The sequence below is a fragment of the Embiotoca jacksoni genome, unplaced genomic scaffold (genome assembly GCF_022577435.1).
Source record: "Embiotoca jacksoni isolate LCO1_2020_lvr unplaced genomic scaffold, fEmbJac1.0.p SCAF_9, whole genome shotgun sequence".
NCBI lineage: Eukaryota > Metazoa > Chordata > Actinopteri > Embiotocidae > Embiotoca > Embiotoca jacksoni.
The window spans coordinates 17,777,494-17,805,423 of record NW_027185447.1 but is presented as its reverse complement, the minus strand read 5'-3'; the positions used below and the strand labels follow the sequence as shown (position 1 = coordinate 17,805,423).

The following is a 27,930-nucleotide window of genomic DNA, read 5'->3' as shown; positions in this document are numbered from 1 at the left end:
CACTAATATCGTCCGTGTGTGTTTTTTAAGGGCTTAACGCTTCCTAAAGTTGACATCTGCAAGCATGCAGTCCGAATCGGGAATAGTTCCCGACTTCGAGGTTGGAGAGGATTTCCAAGAGGAGCCTAAAACGTATTACGAACTGAAGAGTCAGCCCTTGAAAAACAGGTCAGTTGTATGGCTGTGGACAGTTATTTCCCACGCTGCAGCGGTTTCGGTGTTTAGGTGCTAATTACCCTGCAGACTTTTGAGTGTCGTCCGGGTGTCCGTGCATGTGCGAGGCGTCCCCAGGTGACGTTACCGGAGCCGGTCCCGGTGCTGGGCTCTGGACCGGCTCTCAACTGCTCATTCCTTACGGTTATCCTGCTGGCATGAAGTTATGCAACACTTGGGTGTTGTCTTGTTAACATCAACTTCAAATATTAGCTTGTAGTGGAGCAGACACTTGTGGGTTTTAGTGAGATGCTGCTCAGCCTCACTGGTGTTGACGGTTGATTTAGTCTTAAAGCAAGAGTGGTGGGCTGCTTTTAATTGGATTCCACTTAAAATCCCTGAAGAACTGCCTTAAACAAGTGTCTCTGCATGGCAAAATGCACGGACAAACATGTGTCACGGCATTGCAATCTATAGGGTAACAATAAGAGCTTTGTTTTGTCTAATAATAATGTATTAGTTTTTAAGTTGAGTCAGCTGAGGCCCTAAAATCTGCTGTCATTGTGGAAGAGTGGAGCTTCTTGTTCTGAAAGTTCATATTTAGTGCACCAGTGACATATATCAGCCACAAAAGAGAGCTCCTTTAGATTAAACAGACCAAACTGTTGGCCCTCCTGTAAATTATATTAGGAGTTGGCAAACTGATGTGCATGTCGTCGCCGGAGAAAGACGCTCCAAACCCTGACAAAGCAAAACTTTTATGAGGTAGCAAAAGTGAATAGTTCCTGTGGCGTCTTAGGACTCGAAGAAAAACACACACACACACACACACACACACTGCAGCATTGACTTATTCGAAAGTTATTTCCAGCTTTGGCACATTGAGGCCTCTCCAAGCAATCAACACGAAGCTGAGTCAGGTCTGTGTGGTCTGATTTGACCTTCCACCCTTTTTTTCTGGAAGTAGTGCACAGTGAGTGGGATGTGTTACATGTCTGTTTAAGATATTCAGATGCTGTCAATGCAAGGAATCGACTGGGAATATTGTAAAACTTTGGAGCATGCTCTTATTTGTTATCTGAAGGAGAATTAGAGTAGAACATGTAGTGAAAGCCAGGAGGTAGTTACACTAGCTTAGTATATAAACTGGAAACAAGCAGAAACAGCTGGCATTTTTCTGTCCACCTACCAGCACTCCCAAACCTCATAAATTAACACACTGTATTTATTTTTTTATTTTTATTTTGAAGAGTTAAAATGACTTGGTTTCATGGGGCTTGTGTTTCCGACTATTTCTTGGTTAGTCGCTGTGACTACCTGGATTTTCTGTTGTATGTCAATTTTACACTACAAACGATGTATAATATACTTTTGAGATTTCAGGAGATGGATTTATTTTTACATTAGGACCAAGCAAGGCTTACACACATGTGCTAAGCTAAGGCTCCTGTTTGATTAGCTAACTGAAAATATGTTGGCTTCATAGGAATATATCGTGTTTATGTTTTTTTTTTTTTTTTTTTTTTTTTTTTTTTATAAAGTATGTCATATTCATATAACATAATCCAGACAGACTACTTGTGCTTGACTTGATTAGATGGAAATATGTGGCCGGATTAATTCGCGTTCATTCAACAAATAATTTTTTTTAGTGTAAGCTTAACTGACCTTCCCGTAATTTTATCTCCATTTTAAAAGCATAGCATTAAACTTCTCATCCAACTAACAGCAAGTAAGCGAAGCAGAAAATGCTGAACTGCTCCTTTAAGAAAAAGAGACACTGATATGTTGACTTGACGGAGGAGGTACAGCCTAAGAAAAACAACACACTTTTATTTTGAAGTTATGATAAAGTAACATGACTCTTGTGCAGGTGATTTTAAGACATAATGAAACACTTTTGAGTTGTGATATAACTGGGAGGTTGTGAAACTGACCTCTTGGCCTCTGTGGTGACAAAGGTGATGATGTCGATGCATCTATTACCAGAGTCTGACTGCCTGTATTTTGTGTCTACACCTCTTTGCTACGTAGTTTAGACGTAGTCATACATGGCCTCATTGTCAGGGCGAGACATACAGAGGACAGTGCGCCACTGTGCTCAGACAGAGCTCTGGTTGCAGACACATTGCTCAGCTCCCGATATTTTCATTAGCTGTCCTCCGATTCTTGATATTTTGTCGTGGATTTGTAGTTTGTCTCTTTTTCTCTCAATTCAACCAAAAACACTATTTAGTGAGAGGAACGGACATCTTGGACAGTCCTAACCTATAACCCAGTCCTGCATTTTTTTAAACTAATTTCTTCATTTTCTCCATTAGTGAAATGTCATTACACTGTTACACATTTCTGTGTCGAATCTGAGCCGTGTTGTGTTGTCGCTGGCAGATCAGCAGCAGCAGTCTGTCCCAGTACAGCTGAAGAACCAGCGCTGGTTCTGGAGAATCACAGATTGTTTTACTTAATGTAATTTCCTCCTAAATATGTGAAGTTGTCTGAACAGTTATTTCAATTGAAGGTATCCCACTTCCTCTTCCCATCACATGAGGATGACCCAGCATAATAATAGTCACGATGACTGTGTTGCAAGACATTATTGTGCAAAATGAATATAATTAGTGTGATTGATTGCTGACTCGTCTGATGTCTTGTTTCTAAATTTGAAATCTTTAGTGTGACAAAATGTCATCGTCGCCTTCACAGATCTTTTTGTTTTTCTTTGCTTTCTCCGTATCAGTTTGACAGAGCACACAGACGCCGCAGACGGCGTGCCAGACTTTTTGGGCCTAATATAGATGTGAGACAGGCGGTGAAACTAGTCTTCTATGCAGTGTAAATAAGCTGTATAAATTTAGCGGTGGATGTGTTATATCTGAAACTGTTGGTGTTTTGCACCCCCGATCCAACTGAAGCTGAAAGTCTTAAAGCTAAAGTTATGCTTTCTAATGCTGAGGGTAACTATTGACAAAAACTTGAGTATTTTACGAAATAATTCTGACAAATCTATATGAATAAAAGAATATTCAAGTGTCCCCGGCCTATTAGGGTTTAAGAAACACGATAAGAGAAAAGCAATTGTAGGCGGTACAGTATTAAATAAACTAAATAAATAAAATTGTTAAAATGACAATTATTTTTTATTATCGATTGAGCTGTTGAGAATTTTCTCGATTAATTGGTTAGTTGTTTACTCTTTAAAATGTCAGAAATCTGTGAAAAATGTCATTTCTGAAAGCACAAGGTGCTTAAAATGTCTTGTTTTGTCACAACCAGGGCTGAGATATATCCACACTGCAGAGGCTGGAATCAGAGAATTTTTGCATTTTCATAAAAAAATAAAAATTAAAAAAATGACTGAACGATTAATTAATTATTAAAGCAGTTGGCTTTTAATTTTCTGTTGATCAGCAAATTGACTAATCGTTGCAGCTCTATATTGCATCTACGTATCAAACACATTATATCAGATTAAATCTACAATTACAGCTGGGAAATATGGAAAAAATGAAGTATCACAACATTTTTGAGAAAAATACTTTGATAGCAATATTGCAGCAATATCATAGGGATGAGTTGGTGCGTTCACAAAATATTAAAAGAATGACATTTTTTGATAAATAAATAACTTGGATATAATAAATAAATAATAGGACAGCTTGAACAGTCTGGTAAATTCAAAGAATTACATCACTTTACTGTGATACAATTTTAAAAACCAGGTTAATACAAGAATTATGCCACATGATATTATGACGTCCCAAAAAAAAGATGATATATTTTTATATCACAATACAATAAAATATTGATATATCGCCAGCCCCACGTATAATGCTCTCATATGTTGATGGCATTGTCAAACATGTCAAATGTCTTCTGAGACTTTTTACTTTGCACTACATAAAACACATTTTACTACAATAACTATTTTGTGTTTAATACCAATAACACTGTATAAAACAAAGAATGTTTAATGCCATGTAGGTAAATGCAAAGTCCCATGCTAGAGCTTTGTCTAAATATTTTTCAATTTAACATGAAGAAAAATCAGATTAGTCTTTATAAAATTGTAAATGAAATAAAAACAAAAATTTTGAATAAGTATGTCGAAAGTCGAAGCATCTGAAGGGACAGAGAGCCGAGTCAGAGGTTGAGTGTTATGAAAGTTGGTGTTGGGAGCAGCTTGCTCCTGCAGGAGATGTCAGAGAGGCCGAACAGTTTCATCCGTGAAAGACAGAGGGGTCTAAATGACACAGACAGGTGTCGTGGTCAAAGTAAAATATCGTCAGAACGACTTGTCCTGCAGTCGTGATCGCTTACAGCATCTTGACCTCATCTGTGAATCTTTAAAGCACATGTCTGCTTTTTATTTTTAAACTGGAAGATCTTCAAAATCCGCAAACGGTGGATTTTGTTTCATTGTTTTGCATTCTTAGCTTCAATACTACTGACTTGTGATCTTTGTCTGCCTCTTTTGGTGACCAGCAAGAACTGCAACAACACTGAGAAAACATCACTTCCTGCAGAGCTGGTCACTGTCCCGGATCTTTCAGTGTGTAACTCAGCCACACTGTTAAAAAATAAACTGTAGATTTATAATAATGCCTGAGGGCTGCAACAAAAAAAATATGTTCCTTACAATTTTATCTGCCGAATATTTCCTCAATTCATTCTTTGTCCAATGAAATGTCAGAATCGTAAAACATATTAGGATGACAGAGAAAAGATGCAAACCGTCTCAAAGGAGAAGCTGGTACCATTAAATGTTTGACATGTTTCTTTAAAAAAAAAAAATGACAGAAGTGACTAATCAGGTATTTCAGCTCTAAAATATTGTTTGTGGGAATACACATCCTCCACTGTTAAACGGCTGGAAAGTAAAAATACTACTCTATAAAACTATTAAAGATAAAAAAATTTCACTTAAGATGTAGAAACACACAATTTGACACATATCTTTTCATGTTTGTGTGTAAAAAAAAAAAAACGAGGACTGAGTGATATTTTGCAGCTATGAATCATCACCACGGTTCCTCTACGACGTGAGAATGTGTTGATTGTCTGTTATTGTCACCTTCAAGGACAGCTGAGGACATATCCTCCTTAAGCGTTACAGAAAAAGCTGCTCTGTTGTGTTTGTATAACATCATTATTTGTATGAACTTGAAAACCTGATGCACTTATTCACCCCGCTGGAGGAGAGTGTTTTTAAACCCCCCTCCCGGCTGTCCTTGGGATGGTTCTCCTTGTTAAAGCACAAAGGAAGACGAGAGGGAGCTACCCTAGAGCACTCCGTCCTTCTGAAAACAAGTGAAGGAAATTATGAAGGGCAGAGAACCTAATTACAGAAATAACACCCGGCAAGTTTAAGTTATCCCAACAGGTCCGGGCTTCCTGGAAATACCACGCAGAGAACGTGATTATCTCTTCGGATGCCTTAACAGCTTACCCTGTTTTGTTGTGCTCTGGCGTCTGAAGCTATGAATCCCTTTAGGGGCCGTGTCAATCTGGCCTTACACATTTAAGAGTGTGAACCAGCTATACACAGCTCTTTTAAGAAAAAGAGGATTGTTCTGTAGGTCTGTGTCAGAAAGGATTTCATCGACTATAGCAGCTTTGAGAAAAGGGCTTTTTTCTTCTTTTTTTTTTACCCGAATCATCCTTTAGAGAAGAATGGGAAAACTTCAGACGTTTTGCTTTGCCTCACGAAGGATCAAAAACCCCAAAATATTCAACGAATTATCACTTAAGACAAAGAAGAAACGGCAAATCTTCATAATAGAGAACTCCGAAATGACAAAGGATCATTTTTATCAGCTGACTAAATGATTGATCAAGTGTCTCGTCTTTAGCTGCGGGACATTACAGTATATATATTGTGACATCCCTTGTAAATTTTACAATATATTTGAAACAATCATCTGCGTTTCTTCTGTTTGCTGTTGCTCAGGTGTTTTTCAACCTCCCATTGTATTGTGCATTGTGCAGTAACATGCGCTGGTAAATAGAGTTTCTATCTTGTTGTTTACATGGTACGGCTGTTTACCTGATTAGAATTGTTTGTGCAGTTGTTTTTCTCGCTGTCTCACCCGTTTGTTTGTTCAAAAACTTTGTGTCAAGATGTTTTCCCGCGTCCTCCCCCCTCCCCCGAGGACAAAAGCTTACATAATTGATGGTCGAGACGGGCATACAGATGATTCCCATTATCACTGATTTGCCTGCCAGCGACTGACTGCGGGGGATGACGGCAGCTGCAGCTACCTGGGGTGTTTTTGGTTCAGCGAGGGGGGAGTACACGTAGATCAGCGTACCGTCGCGTAGAGGGTCATTACCACCGAGTTGTGTCCCAGCCGAGAGGCTGCGAAGTCTGCTCGGAGGGCAGCACCTGCAGTTTGGTCGAGACAGAGGAAAGGAGACGGGATCATTTCATCAGCAGTTTGCAGGACAGTGTTTTTATAGCAGCTGCCGTTTCCTTTCTGTCGCCCAACAAGAGAGCTCTACCTGCTCGTCCTTCCTCGCGGCTCTTGCTCTGCGATACCTTCGTAGCATGTGAGCAATCACAAGTCATTGTCTCCTAAAATTCCACCCTTTTTACCCCGTTAAGAAACAGCATGATGCCGGAGAAAGTGCTGAACTAAGAGGAATGATATATGCAGCCCCTAATGGGAAAAAAAAAAAAAAAGAAAAAGTAAAGGACATTTTATGTGAGGATTTCAGTGGTTGTTTCCTTTGGGCATAATTCTGGTTATAATGCTCAGAGACAGGTCAACTTATTTTGAACATATTTGAACCAAAGCAAACTTTCACACAATGTGTCACCTTGTTTCAGGTGAGCCTATCATGCAGCCTATCGTGCATCTGTATAAACACTGCTGCTTGGAAATGTAATTTTGATTTGAAAGAACTTAATCAGCTGAATGCTGGAAGAAGTTTCTCAGCCTCGGGAGCTTGTGAGACTTGAATTAAACATACAAATTTTAAATAATCAAAACGTCGCTGTCCAATGAAAACCATGTATGAATTTTTCAGAAAAAGCTGAACCATGAACTCTTTCTTACCTCTTGAAGATTCTCTCAAGACATGATTCAAAAAAGCTGCTTTAAATTCATAATTTGTTTAATTAAACTTGTCGAAGAAATTCATGTGAACTCCTGCTTGCAAGTTTTCATATCAAATTTGTGTAAATTGGACCATCACCAGATGTGAGGTAACAAAAGGCTGAAATGTACATATTTTTAAACTCAGATGAAGGTTGTAGAGGGATGTGAAACCTCCAGGATGCACGTACATCATTCTGCACAGCGGAGGTCAAACATTAAAAAAAAAGAAACAATGAGACATTTTAAGATCGGAGAAGACTTTAAGCTAAATAAACATGTTCTTTTCCTGTTGAATTGTCTAATAACTGCATAGTCACAACAATGAGAACGAGCAGTTGATCTTTGCTTTGCTGACAGCGACTATGTGACGTGGTTGTAGGCTGAACACATGCCGGCGCATGTCTCCGAGTGAAACAGTATTCGTGTGGTTTTAAAGCAGCGGGTTGATGGATAGTGTGTTTCCAGTGGTCTGCTGTGCCGTTCCTCTGGACGGGGCTGCTCCTCTGCCCGGGACGCTGTGTGGCGATTGGAGATTCCAGGCCGGGCCCCGGAGCCTCCCCCCTCTGACACACTTTCAGCGCTGCACCACCAGCATGACTTTCACTGCTCTCCAAGGGCGGGTGGTGCACCTTCAGGAAAAAAACAAACAAATATGGAGGCCGTAGGAGTGCAAGTGTACAGACCACGCTCCTTTGACTGTCTGTGAGTATGGCGCCTCAGCATCCGTGATATTGTTGCCGTGCATTCAGGCAAGATTTTGGAAGTTAGATTTGTGTGCAGAACACTTGATGTACACATGAAGGGCATCATGCACAGAGCTGCGTGTGGGAAGGAGATACGATTATAGCTGGAGCACATTTCTGAATAGTTTTGACTATATCAGAATCACAATTTGTCAGATAATCATGGAGCTGATTGCAATATCGTTGATTCATAATTAATAATTGAGTACCTTGTAAAGTTGAAAAATCTTAACCCTCCCATTTTTGATAAGTTTCTGACAGAAGAGATTAAAGAGCTTTTTGTATTTTATGTAACAGATGGAAAGTAAATATATTATTGTCTTCTTGTAATGCTATTCATTTTTCTCTGAGGTTGTTGTGATACCATTTGTGTCCATTAGGCAGAGCTGTTCTTTAGCTACAAGCTGGTCATCAGGTGGGCAAAGTAGGAGGCAACCTTCGACCATCTCCAGTCTGTATTACTGCTAATTTTCTTTTAACAGCTGTTTTTGACTCTCATCAAACTTTTGTCGCTCCAGTGAACATCGCTGCTCACTTTAACTTCTGTTTTGATGCAAAGCTACTTAATTACGCGTTTTGGCCGCTGTCTGTCACTCAGTCATTAAATCCTGCATCAAACTCTCAACTCTGACAGTTCGACCAGCGGTCGAGTGTGATGGACGAGCATAGTGAGCACAATCAGAGGAATCATGAGTTGGGTGGGTGGGGCTCTTCAAGACTGTACAGCCATTGTTTGTTTTTTTTTAATTTGAGATACACACAAACAGGAGAGGAGGTGTGTACACACACAAGAGGGGAAAAAGTTAAAAAGGACAAAAGAGCTTTTTATGTGTTTCAGTGGTCCGTTTGGCAAAACGCCACCAAACAGTCAAGAGGAAGAAACACACACACACACACACACACACACACACACACACACACACACACACACACACACACACACACAGACAGAGAAAGGGGAGGGAGGCAGAGCGGTTGAGCTTTGCTTTGTAGGGAAGTTTCTGGTCATTCATGCAAACAAACGCACATAAGTCAATGTGATAATCAAGAATGTATTAAATAAAATCATTAGGTGCTACAGGGCTTGATAGATTTCAGTTAAAAAGTTAGTAATGTGTTGGAATTAATTTCCTGTAATTGTTGAAGTGTCCTCAAACTCTTCAGCTACAAACCCAGATGTTGTAAACTTTGTATAATTTATTCTGAATTCTTCTTAGATGTGGACAATTTTATGAGCTGATGGGCTGATGTATTGGCAAACAGTTATAAAGAAAGTAGGGCACAGAAATGCCAAATATATGTGAGATGTGAGATGTTTAATATGGATATGTTTAAGGCCATTTAAAAACAGTGCTTGGCATATTTTGTCCAGCAGAGAACGTAGAGCAATGCTTTTTATAATTCATTCATTCTACGGTTAATTTTGTTGCAAAAAAAAAAAACACCCCTCATGAAAGGGATTTGATTCAAGAAGTTTATCTTAGGTATTTATGTTAGAAAATAAAACGTATGTAACTTTGTTCCAGACTGAAATATCTCAACAACTCTTGGGTGAATTTCTATGAAATTTGGTGCAGATATTCATCGCGCCATGAAGATTGTTGATGAATAGAACCAATTACCTCCAAAGCTAATGCTAAAACGCTAAACTAAGGCACATAGATGTTAAACCTGCTAAGATTTGCATGTTAGCATTTTGATTGCGAGCAGGCTACTGTAGCATGCTCATGTTAGCCTCGTGCAGCTGCCGGCATGGCATTTGTTTTGTGAGGTCACCAAATTTGTACCCTTCAATGCTTCAGAATTGAATGAATTGAAAGGACAAAATGGCGTTTTTACTGTTGGCTTTGGCTTTGCAAAGCATTTTTTTTAGACTTTAAAGTCAGTATAACCTTGTTTCTGCCTGGTTTAAATGTTAGGATTTATGCTTTTTGAGGACGGCATGATAGTTCAGGTGTTGCGAACGCTCTTTCGGTTTAAATGCAACGCAGTTTAACTTCAATGAGGCGTTGAAGCAGACAGTGTTACATACAGTGTAACGTTGTCAAGCAGTGTGGGGGTTAGTGTTGATTCAGTCAGTTTGGGCTGAAATGAAGGATCTGATATTTGATATGATTTTATATATAACTGATGTTTTTATATAATCCTTCCATCACCTCTGCTGAAGTGTCCCTGAGCAACACGGTGAACCTCATTGTGTTTCCATGGATCAGTGCAGATGTGTCTCTGTGTATTTCTGAGTCTTGTGAGGTGGATACAAACGGGTGTGTCCTCTCTGGAAGCGCTGCTACACCTTCGGGTTGTTTTTTTTTGTGTTTGAGGTGGTGAAGAACGTGTTTTCACTCTCGATCGCCTGGACGGATGTGAGGGTGTTTTAATCAGAAGAGTCACTGCCAAAGCTATTAAAACTCCAACTGTATAATTCAGAGGGGAGAAGCGTGACGATGATGTTTGTTCGTGGTTAAAACCTGTGGAGCAGCAGACGTGAAGATGCCCCTACAAAGTTAAAGCATCTTTAACTTAGCTTTGAGTGGAATAATATCTCCATAGCTTTACTTCATTTACCCGTTTCTAAAAACGTTGCTCCCATAAAGTAATAGTGTGTTGGTGAGTCACTGTGCTCGTGTTCAAGCACAATATTAAAAACTTTTTATGGTGCACGTTGTATGGTGCTACTAGTGGCCAAAAATCCGTCTGCATCAAAATAATGTATATTTTCGGTACCAGGCGTAAAAGTTCTCATTATTTCACAATAAGATACAACATATTATAGTGATTGATGGATTAATAGTGTGAGCATCATCTTAATGTTGCTGCTGGAAATAGTAGGTTTAATTAATATGTGTTATCAAAAGACAACGTGCCAGTTATCAGTACAAGAAATTGGTTTTTCCAGCATATTAAATTGGAAAATACATTTTAATTAGGCTACACTAATCAAGAAGAAATATCATAAAGGTCATGAAGTTCATTCACTTCAGTGTTGAATCCAGTGCTGTAACTATAGATTATTGTAAAATCTATGAATGTTCTTCTGGCTGTTTCCTCAGTTATTCAATATAAATTGTGAAGGATATTAGAATAACCCCACAGCCTAAAACGACATTTACAGATTTCCTTTTGTGAACGACCTAAACAACAATTACAATTCAAAACCCAAACATGTTCAGTTCACTATCACAGAAAACCAGCAAATAATCACATTTGAGAAGCTGGAACCAGATGCAATTGACAAATGATTCATTGATTATCCAAATTATTGCAATAATTGATTTATTTTTTTCAGCTCTTGTTTAATCAAATATTGTTACATAACTTTGCCTGTCGTTCAAATACATTTAAATGCCATATTTTAATTGGAAAAGGGGAATAAAGGGAAATACTGTTGTCTTGCAAATCAAACAGTGAAGTAGATTAAAGAAAGAAAAAAAAAAATGTAAATCCTTCAGCTCTGGCCGTGGAAATGAAAAGTTTTAACATTAGATCCAGCGACTTTTGTTTGAAAGTTTTGGGATGAAAGGAAACTCAATCGCCCGAAGTCACACAGACAAAGGAATTATACATACGAACACTAAACCTGATTCTATGTACTGGGTGAAGTACAAAGGAGCTTGTGGGGGGGAGGAGGGGGGAGTAGAGGGGGGAGTAGCTGTCGGATTGAGAGACCCAAACCGCTGCAGTACTTTCCAAGAACAAGCTGAAGTTTAGTCTGTGATTAAGTCATTAAATCTCCTTGTTAATTGATTCATTCTGTACGGACCCATTCGAGATCTCACGTTATCTTGTTTGACGTTCAATATATTGCTCATAAAATATTGTTTTGCGTGCTATCTGGTGCAGGGTTCAGTGGGTGTGGTAGCAGACAATGAGATTATATGCAGTGCTGGGGGGAGAATTATGGTATGTTGAGGGCTCAACACCCACTGACCAAGCTGCAGACCGAGACTGTGTTTGACTCGGCTGGCTAATTAGTGCGATTACTGCACAGCTGGATTGGCCAGACGTTTTACTGAGTTTTATCAAAAGGATCACTCACTCGATGAAGGCTTCATCCCGACAACTTCTGCTTCAGCAGAGTCTCTCTATTTTAGGACCGCAGGACTCTGTCTGGGCGGCAGCCATCTAAATTTAAGAGAGTGGGAAAACTGAAGCAGTCTTTTGTGAAAAATGTTCCTCTTTCTGTTGTTTCTAAATCTGCAAATATAAAAAGGGTTCGTGGGTGCAGCAGCTTTTTTTGCTCTGCAAAGTCATCACATAGTTTTCCTTCTTGAAATTACATTTGGATGGATGCATTGATACTAAGGTGATTTAGTATTTATTTAGCTGTAAGAGCAATTAGGTAGGGATGCAATTATGAAACATAATGATAGTGTTGAAATATGCTCAGCACAATTTCCCAGACCATTTTCTGACCAAAGCATCAAATCTGAGAAAAATCTATCAACATAAATCAACTAGTCAATTAATGAATTGTTGCAGCTCTACAACTAAGATTTCCCTTTTGATCTCTGTCCCTTCAGTCATTCTTTATGCCACTTTCCCTTCAATCATGTTGACTTTGTATTCCATCTGTCCATCTTTCTCTCCATCCTCCTCTACCTTTTCTGCGATAATCTTCCTCCCCTCTTATCTCTTATGCTTGACCTCTCCTTCCCCGTCTGACCCCTCTCTGCCCTCTCTCTGTTACCACTCTCCGTCTTCTTCGCCCCGCTTCACCTCACCTTTCTGATCGGCCCTTGATCTTTTCTCTCTGTACGTCTCTACTCACTCATCTGCCATCCTTTTTTTTTTGTTTTCTCCCCTCGGCAGCGGCCCGTCGGACCAGTACAGCTCCTCCAAGCCCCCGCTGAGCTCCTCGGCCATGACATCACGCATCCTGTTGCGGCAACAGCTGATGCGGGAACAGCTTCAGGAGCAGGAGCGGCGGGAGCAGCAGAGACAGCAGGCCTCCCAGTACCCACAATCCACGGCGGCCCAGACCCCCGCCATCAATGTCAGTGTCCCGGCCAGCTTACCACCTGCTGCACAGGTGCCAATGGAGGTGCTGAAGGTAAGCAGAAATGGTTCTACTGGAACAAGAGGGAATAAGACAGCATGTATAATTAGCAGTCTGTTAAGGTTATTACAGTGTCTGTATAAAGTTTCCACCTCTGGAAGTAGAAGTTGTACTGTATGTGTCATCGCTGGAGTCTGAGTGCTCCAGCTGTATTTAAAGATTTTATTGACTCACGTGTGTGGACAGTCGGGCAATCGTGGTTTTACTATGACTGTGTGTAAAAAAATTTTTTTTTTAAAAAACACGGGAGTGAGTGAAGTGTGTTAAAATGCGTATATGAGGATTATCTTTCCTGAGAGAATTCCTCTTTAATGCATGCTGTGCTTCCAGCCATTTGGATTTAGCCATCTTTAATCCTATTTGCTCAGCTACATTCACATCTTTTCATAGCTTTGATTCCCTGGCAGTCCGAGGGACAGGAGACCGTTACGATTTTCTGTACGAGTAGAGACTGTTGCGTTTGAGGGTTCATTTTAACGAGGCAGTTTGGTAAGTTTTTTTCTGTTTGTCTTCTGCATGTGTTTTCAGAGAGGTAGTAATCTTGATGAAATATTTGTAGAAAGTATGCGGGGCTGTGTTGCGTAAAAGTGAGTGTGCTTTTCTGTGGTGGAGAATTTCTGTGTTGTTGCTATCTTGCGGTCATATCTTGTGTTTTTGCTTCTACATCTTCCCTTTTTTGGGGGGTGATTTGTCATGTTAATAAAACTGTGTGATGGTGATTTACAAAGTTTTGCACACAAATTTTAAGGATTTTGTTTCGGTGTTGTTGGCAAAACACCAGTTAGTCGCTTTGAGTTTTGTGCTCTCTTGAAAAATTAGCTCTGTAAATCGTGAAGGTGTTCCGTGTCTGTGGAGTTAGTCGCAAGGAAACATGCTCATTGGAATCTATTTATATTTTCATACATTTTAGATTTTTGCATTTCATTTACAGAGACCCTAAGTTAGCTTTTGGCTTTGTCATGAATTTCCTTTTTTTTTCTGCTGTGAAATCATAGGAACAAGTTTTTCCATTAAAAATATATGTATGTGTCACTTCAGGGAATCTTTGTACAAATATGTAATCATATTTCTGCATTTAACTTAAAATCTACAAATTTAGAATATCTTATAGATAAAAAGTATAATATTTATGCAACAATAAAAAAAAAAAGCTCTATAGTCCCTTAGTAACGGCTGCCATGCAAGTAATCAAAAATAAAGTGACTGCATTCAAAAAGATAATGGAGCTGCTATACATGTAACATTTGCTGTAGATCATAAGAATCATAAGCCCCCTCAACAGAAAAGAGGATTAAAAAGTTTTAATTGTACTGTATAACCTCAGATGAAGTAAAAATGCTGATGTGCTGTGAATTATTGAGTAATCTTTGTTGAGTTAAATCCGTCCACAACACATTTGAAGATTTCATGGTTACTTGCTCCGGCACACTTTCATCACCCTGGATGTGTGTGGCATGGTCCAGCAGTGAAAGACAAATGCAGTATATCCACTGAAAACATTACCCCTCTCCTGCAGCGTAAACATTATTTACTCTCCATAATCTGCAGCTCTTTGAGAGGTTTAGGACGCCCCCACCCCAAACCCTCACCTCCAGTACAATACATCAAGTTAGAGTAATTTCTCTGCTTTGGCGAGAGCTTACAGACATTCTTCATTGACTGAAGCCCTCAAATGAAAAGGCCGTTCCAGCTTGGCGCTGTTGAGCTGGGTTAACCTGCTCCCCTGTCTGTGGGTAGATTAGCAGAGTCCACACAAAGCTCAGGGGTACCAGGCAGAGCTGCTGGACCTCAAAAAGTGCAAACATTAAGCTCAGATGAGTGTATCTAAAGACTGATTGGACCCTTAATTAACCAAGTGACCTCTGACCTATTGGGGAATAAGTAAGGGATCAGTTTAGGGATCAAGACAAAGGCGAGCACAGTTTTACCACACACCGAACGCTAATTCAGTGAAGAATGCCTGTAATTAGCCCCCACTGCTTTCATTCCATGGCATATTTAAGAAAAAGAAAAAAAAATGCTTTGAAATGTATGTAGGATAACTTCCTAAAAGGGTTAAAAAAAAAAAAAAAAAAAAAAAAAAATCTAGATTTTATTTTTTTTTCAAAGGATTTATGGTGCCAATGAAAAGAACAAAGTTCTGTTCAACCCTCTACAAAATCTAAGTTTCTTTTGGATTATACAATCAGTGCAGCTCGTGACCCAGTATGCAGCAGAAATTATACAAATATGCCACAGAGATATTTTACTCTGGTTTGGATTTCTTAATTAATGCAACAGCACATTTAACAGGACTGCACACGTTTAACTTACTGTAAAACGGGACTTTAGTTTGCAGCATGACATTTTGTTTCAAAGATGTTAAATCTGCATTATGCAGTGTAGTTACCTCATGAAATGAAGCACACAGTACAACTTTAAGTGCATTTCTGTCAACGCTGGCAAACACTTGTTAATACAGTTAGTCACAGCAATTTATTATTCATTTTCTGATCAATTTATTGAATATAATATTAATATTATTATAATAAAACTAATCCACAATACCATAATGTATTTTCCTCAGGGTTTATGCTAAACTGAACCCAACATTTATTATATAAAGACACAAGATTTGTATTACGATGGTAATTTAATATTAGCATGACAACACGTCAGAGGAGGAGAAGGCAACAGGTTGCTCTGGTGAAGCTGCTAACATCAGCATCTCAGTTGTTGTCTGCTGGTTCTGCAGAGCACGTTAGCAGTTTAGCCGCGTGGCAAAGTGGCCGATCCTTCTAGTCTGCATAGGAAAGGCTGGCAATGTAGTTAAAGTATCCCGGTAGGACCATTACGGAGTGCCCGCAGTGTAGTAAAAGAAAAATACAAATCAGTGCTCGTCATTCTGCACTCGCTCTGCGTCGCCTCTGCGCACAGCACGCCGCTTTGTGCTCGTTTCTGCCGAATGTTTCGGACTCTTTGGGAGTTACGTTTCTGATGCCCTCGGGCCTGTTGATGGGTAAGAACGAGTTGTTAAACAACAAGCTCTCTTGTTGGCCGTGTGTGTGTGCATTCGCACTGTAAACACACCATGAAAGGGATCCTTTTTTTCACCTTGGAAACAGATAATTTGTCACACTCAAAATTATTTCAGTGTAACAAAAGCAGCAGTATGTATTGACAAGGCCGAGATATTCCAGCCCGAGGCCCTCCAGGGGCTCATCTAATTATGTGTGATAATTTAGGAAATCCCTGCGGACAAAAAAAGGCTCGAAAAAGCACTAACGCTCACGTCAATGTAAAGACAAAACTAACTGATCCCCGCTCGCTAAATAGACTGCTGAGATCCTCTCTTTACCGTATCTACGACATGGATTTCAGGTTGTAAGTTTTTAAATCTCCACGATGGGTTGACCTGCACAATGCATACTGTGTCAACTACGTACATCGGAGTATTAGGGCCACATTAAGGAAACAAAAATAAATGAAAGGTTTTTTATTTTCAATTTTGCCCTCAAGGAAAAAAGTTGAAATGTCCAAAATAAGGTCAAAATGTTGACAAGAAAGTCAAAATGTCGAGAATAAAGTCAAAAATTACGAAAATAAAGTCAAAAATGTCGACGTTAAAGTACAAATGTTGCGAATAAAGTCGAAATGTCGAGAGCAAAGTGAAAATGTCGAGAACAAAGTCAAGCTTTTAAGAGTAAATCAAACTTCTTGCTTCGTACATATGATTCTACGAGATGCCTTGTGTAGATGAACTCCATTTTACTTCAGAATTAGCTTTAATGCACACATGCAAGGGTATCGATGGTTACACCAGTGTGCAATAAAAACAAGATATGTTGTATCACAAGACACAACAGGACAACTGATCGAGTTGTTTGATCCTGGTGATGAGCTCGTCGCCGCAACAGAGGTCCAAACTCACTTCCTTTGCTTCTCAACATTTTGACTTGCTTCTTGAAATACAATGTCAACTTTATTCCACAAATTTCAACTTGATTCTCGGCATTTCAACTTTTCTTCTTGACATTTTCACCTTGTTGTCTAAATGCAAAATGAAAAAAAAGGAATCTTCCTCCTCTTGTTTTTTTTTTTTTCTCGATATGGCCCTGACACTCCGTCGTAACTATGAGGCAAAGAACACAAACAATATATGTAATCCATTTTAGTCATTGATAAATCTATTTATCGTTTCAGGGCAAACATTTTAGAAAATAGTCAAATATGTCAGTCACAATTTCCTAAATCCCATCATTGATACTTATTTACTAATCAGCAATTAAATTGATCAACTTATAATTTTGGCTCTAAACATAATTTCGGTAAGAAGGAAACAATTGCGAAAAGGAATAAAGACTTTGACAGCCTGACGCTCAACTGTTACATGCGCTCTAATTATAAGTGTATATAGTTGTGCGTTTTAGGACTGTGTGTGTGTGTGTGTGTGTGTGTGTGTGTGTGTGCGTGTGCGTGTGCGTGCGTGTGTGTGTGTGTGTGTGTGTGAGGTGGGGCTCCTACAGTAATCCCTTGCACTGCTTTTTTGTTTCTATTTTTAGACAGTGCCTTGCTATCGGATGTGTGAAAATACAAGAGACGGAGACAGACAATCTGCAGAATCAGTGTGTCTTTATATGACAAATCTTTCTGGCCACATGTTCCTTAGCTGGAGGTTTGGCACCCCTCAAAGGGTCACAAAATAAGTCTGAGAGGTTGTGAGATTATTAACAGGATAGAAAAACAGCAAGGGCATATAGTTATTTTTTGTTTTAAGTTGTTGCATTTTCTTCCTGGGCTAAATTAAATAAGAATTCAAACTTTCATGCAACCTGTTACGTGAGGATGAATGAAGTAAGGTTGAGAAACATTCTGAGGATTATAAATTATTTAATATATAATATTAGTCTTTCCCTGTCCAGGTGCATGAGGGTAAATGTTATGTAAAGCTTGTATTTTCTCTTTGAACATATTTATTTCTAGCATCTGTAGAAGATTGAGTTCCAACTTGTGCACAACATGTTATAATTAATTAATCAGCAATTGCCTCACCAGATTATTAAATGGCAGGACATGATGTGAACCCTGAAAGTACTTTGTGAACCAAAAAGCCACAACAACTGGTACAATGACGAATAAGTGGTTCTTTTCTGCAGCTGTACATTTGACTTTCAAAGAGCAGGATAATTAATAAACAAACCACAGAGCAGCTCGGGTTGCTTTTTATCTGAAAACCAGCTGCTATAAAGATAAAAAATAAAAACCTGCTGCCGTACAAGAAGGACAGCACACTCACTGGCAACACCTCAAGTTTTGGTTTAATGGTCGGAAGCAGCTGATTAGACAGACTCATTTTGATTTTAGGGTCGTGGCAGAATAACTGATGTTACTTTGATTAGAGGTTAAAAGATAGGAGGGTGTGGTGAAAGTGTGCTTGTGTTGGAAGCGATTACAGAAAGATATGCTTTTTAAGTAGAAACCAAACTGTTCAAACTTTTATTTGTTAAGACTGTTACAAACAGTCAAAAAAATCTCATCTGCATTATTTTTTTGTATTTTTTTTTTGTATTCAGCCTCAGTTTAATAACATTTGATCAAATCTATAGAATGTGAATTCTTTCAAGTAAATTCATTCACTTTAGGTTTGACTTGAAATGGCTTTCAACACAATGTTTTCATATTTGGAGCTACATCTGATCTAATCTAAAGATTGACTTTCAAATTGGATTCGCTGATAGGTTATTGATTTTGTGATTTAATAAATTGCCACCTGGGTGTTTTCTATGTTGCTCTTTGCTAATAGTTGCCATTAACAGGAAACTACTAGTAAAACATCTGACAATACTATTGTTACCATGCCATTACTACTTTAATGATTGATTAACCATTAACCATTAACCATTAACCATTAACCATTAACCATTAACTTGATGTCAGCAAATATTGCTGACATCAAGTTATTCTCAATGAAAGACGAACTTAACTGCAGTAAATATACTCTATAAAATATCAATGTAAATGTTTTTTGAAAAGAGAGAGTAGATTAAAAATATGCTACCAGGTGTTTTTTTTTACCCATTTGAACCCAACCATGAATCAGTTACAGTTTCATTGATGAATGGCACAGATAATGTTTGTTTACACATTATTTACGTACGCCATGCAAATAACTGAATTGTTTATTTATGGCTCAAGTAAATCCGTGTCGATTAAGTCTCGAAATACTCTGCTATGTGTTCAGTCTGTCATCAAGACCAACACCACTGTGGCTTATAATGTTGAAAGCATATCAACATATATTTAAGTTTCTAATTTTGTAGCTTGAACAGCTGATTAGTAGAAGTGTTATTAATAGTTTAATGGCACACTAATGTTATGAAGAAGAAGCAAAGTATGTTTTGAACACACAGGAATTTGACCTCTGCATTAAATCCATCCGAGTGCATCAAACACACAAACACCAGGAGCAGTGAGCACACGCACATCCGGAGCGGTGGGCAGCTGCAGCGCCCGGGGAGCCGTCAGGGGTTAGCCGCCTTGCTAAAGGGCACTTCAGCTGTGGGTATTTTTTAATTTCACTGACAGTCCAAGGAATTGAACTGGCGAGTCTTCAGTCCTTGGCTCGCTCCTCAGCCTCCAGGCCACGGCTGCCCCTTAATGAGAACAAAGCAAAGACTGAAGGACGTCATCAGTGACCATCGTTCATGGATCTCGTTCTTTGGCCCAAAGCTTGATATTGTTATTCTTAATGACTCATTGACGCGCTGTAAATGTGGTCCACCCCTCGGTGGTGTCAACGTTACAACCCCGTGATGACAATCCACAGCCCAAGGTGATGTCAGTCATACCTGCGGGACATACGGCATGTGCTCACATGAGTATCCTCCGCAGAACAATGATACTATGTCAGAGCAACTCTCAAAGAGTGTCGGTTCCTCTGAGAGGCGGAAAGAATCGACAATCACAGAGAGACAATCGGTCTGATAACCTGACATGACTGGATAGAAATAGTGGCCACTTCATTCAGTACACCTGTTGGGTTTATTGCACTTCACTGCAACACCTCTGCCATGAATTCTGCACCTACCGACTATTAGGTTCACTTTTTGTTCAAATTGTTGGAAATTTGCACATTCGTTTATATTCTGTAACGGTGGTGCTCACAATTATCATACATGAGCGGATCAGACACGTACATAATAAACATATAATAGAAATAACACCTTAATGACGGTGTCAAATTAAAACCTGAATATTACAGACAACAGCTGCATTGGTTTACATTAGACTGTACAGGTGTGCCTAATAAAGTGGCTTACTCTAAGTGCATAGTTTATAAAAAAAAAACAAAAAAAAACTTATTATGCACTATACAGTAAGATTAAGAGTGAACAGGCGAGACTAGTGATAAACTAGATCACCAGTGTACAAAAAAAATACAAAGTATTTTAAAGTAAAGTACAAACCTGCACACATGGAGAGGTTATGTGACCGTGACTATGTTTCTATCAGCAGTAGATCACAGTAGAATGAGTCGGCGCGTTTTTTTCTACGCCTTCACTTGTCACGAAATGTACTGCTGGATCCAGTACATTTTTTTTAAAAATTTCCCTTCAACAACCACATCATTTCAACTGCCGAGCGAGCGAGTTTTCATGGAGGCCTGGGAAATTTCAGAGGTAGCCCAGAGTTCATCAAGCCCCCGTGACCTCCTCAAATGAAAAAAAAACATTTTCTGGGCTTTCGCCAAACAAATGCATCAGTTTAAAGAATGAAGCGTCTGAGACTGTTTTTTAAAAAAAAAAATTTTTATCTGTTCGGAGACGCGGGACAACCTTCTCTCGCTGATTTAAAAAAAAAAAAAAAATGGTATTTAGGAGATGCAAGCTGGAGACAAAAACAACGAGACTTTATTCTTTGTGCTGTTTCTGAGCCGGGAACACACGCCAAGCATCCTCATGGGTTAAAAAAGAGGATGGGGCAAAGTAACAGCCACAGGCAAGTTTCAGTGAAAGAGGTGGCTTTGCAAAACAAAGGCTTCGACTGTTAGCACCACATCCTGGCATCAAGTGATACACTATAAAAGAATAAATACAGATTTTACATTAAACAACACAAATTTGAAAAGGCTCATTGTATTTGCCGAGATTCCCTGACATGCATAACTAATTACTTTTTCTTGCCTCTTAAAAGATGAGCTGGATGTGTCTGTCAGAGTAACAGTCTTAGTCTTCTGGTGCGACCGAGAGGGAAGCAGCAGAGTTCGGACAGAAGTTAAACGCAGAAGTTCCTTTTTTGTTTTTAAATCGGATAGCCTAAAACAGGAAATGATGCTTGAGATGCTTGGTTACCAACCCTATGAGGTATGTTTGAAATTAATATTTAAGGTAAAAAAAATAACTCGACATTGATCAGGTTCAATTCTGTTTTACTGTCTTTACGTCACTGCGTGTGTTATAACAGTGCAGATGCAGCATCTACATTTAGTGATGAATTAAAGTGTCGATATTTTGTAAACCAAAGAATTTGTTCATCATCTCTTTAAAAATTCAGGCAAAAGACGGGAAGGTTTAAATATAGCCTTCCCAAATGTGAGCAGCTCTGCTCCATTTTAAAATGTGTTACAGCCCGACAAACACTGTCTCTGAAGTTTGTTTGTTCGCCGGCAGATGCTTCTCTGGATCATTAATGCTGCGTGGGGATTAATGATACAAAGAAATCCAATTCATCCATAAACAGGGAGTGCAGACATGGGTGTGCATGTCATTTTTTGCTACTTAAAATATGTGGACTGTGAATGTAGACGAGCAGAAAGTAGCCGAGTTGAGGGAAAATATGAAAAAGGTTTACTTCCGAGACTCTTTCAGATAACAACTCGTGACAGCATCTCGCAAGAAAAATGCATAATGCATCGTAGGATTTGATGTCTCTGTCAAGTTTATTTTTAATACCATACTCACTACTATACAACACAAGGGAAATACAACGCTTTGAGCTATATTTACTTATTTTAATCGAGTAAAAGGCAAATTTGTAACAGTACAAATTAAAATAATTGGTATTATATGAAATGGAGATTCTCTTCTCAATTACATGTCATTCGCCTCTGTGACCAAGGTGCTGATTTGTCTGATCTTCATACCAGATACCTCTCCTGTCACCAGTGATCTTGAATCTATTGTCATCTTTCCTGCTCTGCTCTCCACCAACAGGTCCAGACTCATTTGGAGAACCCAACCAAGTACCACATCCAGCACTCCCAGCAGCAGCAGGTGAAGCGGTACCTGGGAAAGCTTGGTTCTCAGGCGTTGAGCTTGCCCTGCACCAACCAGTCCTCTGACCACGGGGGCATGCCGCCAGGGCCGGGCAACAGCGCCCCCAACAGCCCTATGGCCTTACTGACCCTCAACTCTAACTGCGAGAAAGAGGTGGCGTCTCATTTAGCCTGTTTGCGCGTTCAGCTGTCGTGATCGTTCACTTATTTAATCACACCTATATGTATGTTGTTTTAGATGGATGATGTCATTGACGACATTATTAGTCTGGAGTCCAGTTACAGTGATGATATCCTCGGCCTCATGGACCCAGGGCTTCAGATGGCCAACACGGTACGTGTGTGTGTGTGTGTGTGTGTGTGTGTGTGTGTGTGATGATTCATCCTCATCAGAAACCAAGAACTTAGGTCTTTTGAAAGGTCATCACACGACGGCGTTTCCTCTGGTGTGTTTGGTGGTTAAATTCTATAATATTTAAGAGAAAAAAACTAAATGTCAATGTTAGATTAACGCTTTTCAGTTATTTGAACTCTAGCTCTGCCGTGCTTTAGTTTGATGTTAATGGGGAATATTTCCTTTACAGGTGCAAACTCAAGGAAGCCAGGGAACTCTTACACATAAACCCCATTAACACCATAATATTTTATTCATTTTTTTGTGCGGATCAAACAAGAAACATACCTTGTGTTAGCGAGTGAGCTTTAGACAGACGAGAGATTGGTGTCGATCTTCACATCCGTCTCTCTGCAAGGAAAACATCATTCTTATTTGCATAATATAACGTCTAATCTTTCCTAATCTTTCATAAGGCCGTTTTATGTCACTTACCTCGTCATTATGCTCGTCCTGTGATGCTGATTGGATCTTCGCTCATCATCTTTGCCCCTCAGATCCCCGTGCCTGCTAACCTCATGGACATGTACGGTAATCAGGGTATGTCCCAGCAAGGTCTGCCCATCAGCAACTCCTGCCCTGCCAACCTACCCAACATCAAAAGGGAATACTCTGGTAAGCAGGAAACGCAGATGCTTAAATGCCTGGTTTCTTTCATTAAAATATATCTTTGAAATGTTTGTAGATGTTTGAGTGTGTGAAAATCCAACATAATTCCTGAAAACATCAATTGTCTTCATGAAGTTTTAGTTTCCAGTTCTTTGTGCAGCCTGTGATGAAGCATTTTCGAATTCGTCCAGCTCATGTAATCCTCCACTGTCTCTATATGATTTGTTCCATTGTATTTGTATTTTGATGATAAAAATTAAAAAATTTCATCACATAGTTTCGCAATCTCCAGCCATCATGCATATGCTGGATAAGTCTGGATCCTGTGGCAAATTTGACAACTATCAGAGGCCTGAAGGGTTCCCTGTGGGTACGTCTGATTATTTAGCTTCAACATTTGGAAGAAAGTTGCAACACTTTTTTTTTCTTTAGTACTCTCTGCACTGTTTCTATCTATGTGATACATCAAAATGTTTTTCCCAGAAGCTGAGGTAAGGGCTATGGCAAAGGAGCGGCAGAAGAAAGACAACCACAATTTGAGTGAGTTCACTTCACTATATTTGAGAATACTTTGATGGTCGCCGTGGTTTTATCTTGTTTGTTACACTATTAACAACAACAACAACAAAAATCAAAATACATTCTTTGATTACGTGGGAGGCGTTTTATTCATTTTCTTTTCTGTTTTTGTTGTGTAGTTGAGAGACGACGGCGGTTCAACATCAACGATCGAATTAAGGAATTGGGAACTTTAATTCCAAAATCCAATGACCCGTAAGTTAATTACTTTCTTCACTTTTTTCTTTTCTTAACCGATTTTAAAAACAGAAACATTCCCTTACAACGAGACTAATTATTTGTCATTTAAAGAGTGAAATATTATGAAGAAAAGACAGGAAAAATGGAATTGGAATTAAAAAGAGTACAAGAAAAAAAAATCATATATGCAGATGTGTAGTTCACCTTCAGTTGTGCTATATGTGATGGCTACTATGAACACCCAGTCAGTCTAATGTGGGATGACTTACCTGTTAATAATAATAAAAGCTGAGGTAGAAAAGATTATTAAACAGCAACAGGAAAGGATTCACATTTTTTCCATCCTGTTGTAAAATAATACCCTCATGCCCATTTAAAGAGTTATTGTTTGATATAATCGTTCCAGTTATCCACTCTAGTTCTGAAGAAATCCCTTCCTTGCACAATAAAGCTTAAAGAAATGAGGAACAAAAAGTCCTGCGCAGTAAATCTAAAGTTCAATATGACTTAGTATCTCGTATCAAGTGAGCGTCTTCCCAAACTACAAAACCCCCTCTTTGTGTTTCTACAGCAGCTAATCAAGGAAACACTGTCTGAGGAAACCAACAGAAAGAATTTTGTACCAAAAATACTTTCACATGTGAAGCGACCCACTGTGTTTGTGTAACTCACTGTTGAATCCTCGTATTAGACTTGGCTGAACTTTAGAATACATTTTTGTAGGTTTTGTTCCCATATCTTGATGATTTGTGAGTATTATTTTACGGCAGACTTAAAAAAGGGATCCTGTAATGACTAAACATATAAATATATATATCTAGATATATATAGATATATATATCTAGATATATATATAGATATATATAGTAGTTAGTAGTTAATCTCTTATATCCCAGCTTGATCTAAGTAAATGTTGAATCAGTCACAAAATTGTTGGAGGAATCAACTCTGACACATTTATAAGAGGTAAACGTGTATTAAGAGTATGAAGATATTAATCTTGGTTCATGTACTAACACGTTTAGCCTTCTTTAAGCTCACTCTTCTCACACTTTGCCCTTTGACCTTACTCGTGGTTCTCAGAAGACCCCAGCAGCCTCTTCTGTTGTTTGCTAAACCCCAGCTGGGTGCTCCACACACGCACACACACACGCACACACACACGCGCGCACACACACACACACACACACACACACACACACACACACACACACACACACACACACACACTCCGAAATACACACAAACTCAGAGACTGCCTTCCACAAACAGACTTGCCCTAAATACCTACACCTCATGACAAAGCAAACATACGTGTGCTTTCCAGCATTAGACGTGTTACATTTTATTTTAAATTGAAATGCATCGACGCAGTCAGATTAAATAAGATGTTTGTTCCTGCCCCGTCCGACCACCTCCGCCCTAAACCCACAGAACTTATGAACAGAACTGGGGAGGTTTAATGATAGCAGGCTCCCCCCCCCCCCCCCCCCATTTACTCCCGTAAAAAAAAAAAAAAAAAATCGATTTTACTCCTTCAAACCTTCCACTGCAACCATCAGTTTTTCCAGAGAGCTCCGGGTCATCCTTACGACTGCTTGCGACCCCGGTGACCTCCGTTGCACACATTCCCAATGCAGCATTCTTTTCTCAAAAAATAACTCCCTGTGACCTCCACAGCAACTCTGTTCCTAGTTCCTCCTCATTGTTCTCTTCTGTCTCGTGTTTTTAGAGCCGAACAGGCTGTTACACGGACTCGGGTCACTTGGTTAATTCAGACTTTGAGATTCACTTAAGTATCTGGGTTCTTCCTTTTACAATTTTTGGATACATACAGTGATTCCTGAAGGGATATTTAGCCATTGCTGTGTCAACCAGCAGCTAGCCTGGGAGCTAACCGGTTAGTATGTGTGAGCAAAGTGAACCAAAGAGCCGTTAGTTTGTTTAAAAGGCAGCTGAAGGTGCTTTCCTGCTCACAGTGGGTAAATTCACAAATCACGTCTTGTGGGGCTGCTGACCGGTTTACGGTTGAACTTTCTGCTCACAGTTTGCAGTTGTTCTGAAAACATTATGTTGACTGGGAAGCAGCAACTACAACAAGACGAGCCGGGTGCTTCGCAATAAAAGCACCAGTGCTCCTGTTACGATTCATTTCACGATAGCAGTACTATAATTTTGACTGCGCTTTATTCAACTTCATAATCACAGTACTTTATTGCGCTTAATTACAACAGGTCTTTATGGAACGGGAGATAAGCTTATTATGCAAGCGCTCATTGTCACATTATGACTGGTGTCGACATTAATGTCCTTTTGAAACCCATAATCTTAACTTCAGATCTGTTGTGTAGTTGAGACCAGCTGATTGTCTGACATGAAGACTCAGGATGTGAGAAACTGTAAGAATAATGCCTCCTCTTTGATTTTCAGAGACATGCGCTGGAACAAAGGCACCATCCTGAAGGCATCGGTGGATTACATCCGGAAGCTGCAGCGGGAACAGCAGAGGGCCAAGGAGCTGGAGAGTCGTCAGAAAAAGCTTGAGCACGCCAACCGACATCTGATGTTGAGAATACAGGTGAAGGGACTTTGATGAAGTTACCGGGAGAGAGTAACTAAGGCCGTGTATTTAATGAGGACAGCCGTCATCTTGTAACAAAGGGATTCTGCTCAGCGGACATCGAAGGATTGATCACAGTGCGTGTCTGCTGAACGCTCATTAAGCAGAGCAGCACATTACAGGATTCGGGGAAAATATAACCTTCTGAGTTTTTACAAGAGTTAAAAAGTCGAGGTAAATGTCTAAATCGGTTGGGGATTTAAAGCAAAAGTCACCTGCGTGTTGCAGCGCTGCCATCCAATTACCCCAGAATTGTCATTGATTGATGGACATAACAGCAATGACACACCTCGCTTACTGTCCCGTTTGGGCGTCACCTCTGAGTCGGGTTCTTCTTGTTAAAAGGGAGTTTTTCCTTCCAGCTCCTGAGTTTTTTTTCTTTTGGTTAAATGGTCGTTTTTTGTGTTTATTTTCATCTCAGCCGTTGCTCACGTGGGAATTGTTGAATTGTTGGGTTTCTTTTCATAATTGTTGTCAATGACTTTACTAAGTTTAAGTGTCTTGAAATAACTTGTACTGCGATGTCGCACCATGTAGATCAAATTAAATGGAATTGTCTGTCTGCGTCTTACAGGAATTAGAGATGCAGGCGCGCGCCCACGGCCTGGCCATCACATCTTCAGCGCTCTGCTCAGCCGAACTCAGTGCCCGGGCCATCAAGCAGGAGCCTTCTCTGGCGGACTGTCACCAGGACTTGTACACACTCCACCCCCATCACCAACACCACCCCGCCTGCACTCCTGAACCACCCGGCACCCTGGAGCTAAACGAAGGCCACTCTAACTTCCCCGATGGCCACTACAGCGTTCACACCAAGCCGGGCTCCAAACTCAACGACATCCTCATGGAAGACACCGTATCGCCGGTGCGAGGGGGGGACCCTTTGCTCTCGTCCGTCTCCCCAGACACCTCAAAGGACAGCAGTCGTAAGAGCAGTGTAAGCATGGATGAGAATGATCAGGGCTGTTAGCACCCCCTACTGGAAGACACCTCGCCCGCATCTTCAACCCCTCCATCCTGTTACAAGTGTCCCTGTCAGCCTTGGAGAGGCTTTCGTCTGTTCGTCGTCGTAAGTTTGTTGTTTTATTTTCTCTCTTTCTTCCCCACCTGTGTTTGTTTACATGAATTGAATCTTTTCCATTCATTTTTTTTTTTTTTTTTTGTCTTTTCAAGCCCTCAACCTTGATTTTAAGGACTGATTTTAAAGTGTTTGCAGTAATCAATACTTTGATGACAATGAGATACA

The 27,930-nt window shown here is 39.7% G+C and overlaps 1 protein-coding gene and 1 long non-coding RNA gene across 4 annotated transcripts; one reads left to right on the top strand and one right to left on the bottom strand.

The window, feature by feature from the left end:
* Nucleotide 1: 1 nt before the first annotated feature.
* On the top strand, nt 2-27,930 carry mitfb (melanocyte inducing transcription factor b). 3 transcript variants are annotated; one of them, XM_069140617.1, is made up of 10 exons: nt 2-168; nt 12,803-13,043; nt 22,241-22,456; nt 22,541-22,636; nt 23,194-23,311; nt 23,583-23,675; nt 23,792-23,845; nt 24,004-24,079; nt 26,495-26,642; nt 27,259-27,930. In XM_069140617.1, the coding sequence occupies exons 1-10, from the start codon at nt 65-67 to the stop codon at nt 27,652-27,654; spliced, it is 1,542 nt and encodes a 513-aa protein (XP_068996718.1). In that variant the 5' UTR covers nt 2-64; the 3' UTR covers nt 27,655-27,930. The 3 variants fall into 3 exon arrangements, with proteins under 3 accessions (XP_068996718.1, XP_068996717.1, XP_068996719.1); XM_069140616.1 differs by having other exon boundaries at nt 23,789-23,845; XM_069140618.1 differs by lacking the exon at nt 23,583-23,675 and having other exon boundaries at nt 23,789-23,845.
* LOC138192925 (uncharacterized) lies at nt 22,282-23,243 on the bottom strand. Its single transcript, XR_011177843.1, has 3 exons — nt 23,132-23,243; nt 22,985-23,047; nt 22,282-22,768 (listed from the first exon to the last, which is right to left on the bottom strand). It is a non-coding gene; the product is annotated as an uncharacterized lncRNA (long non-coding RNA).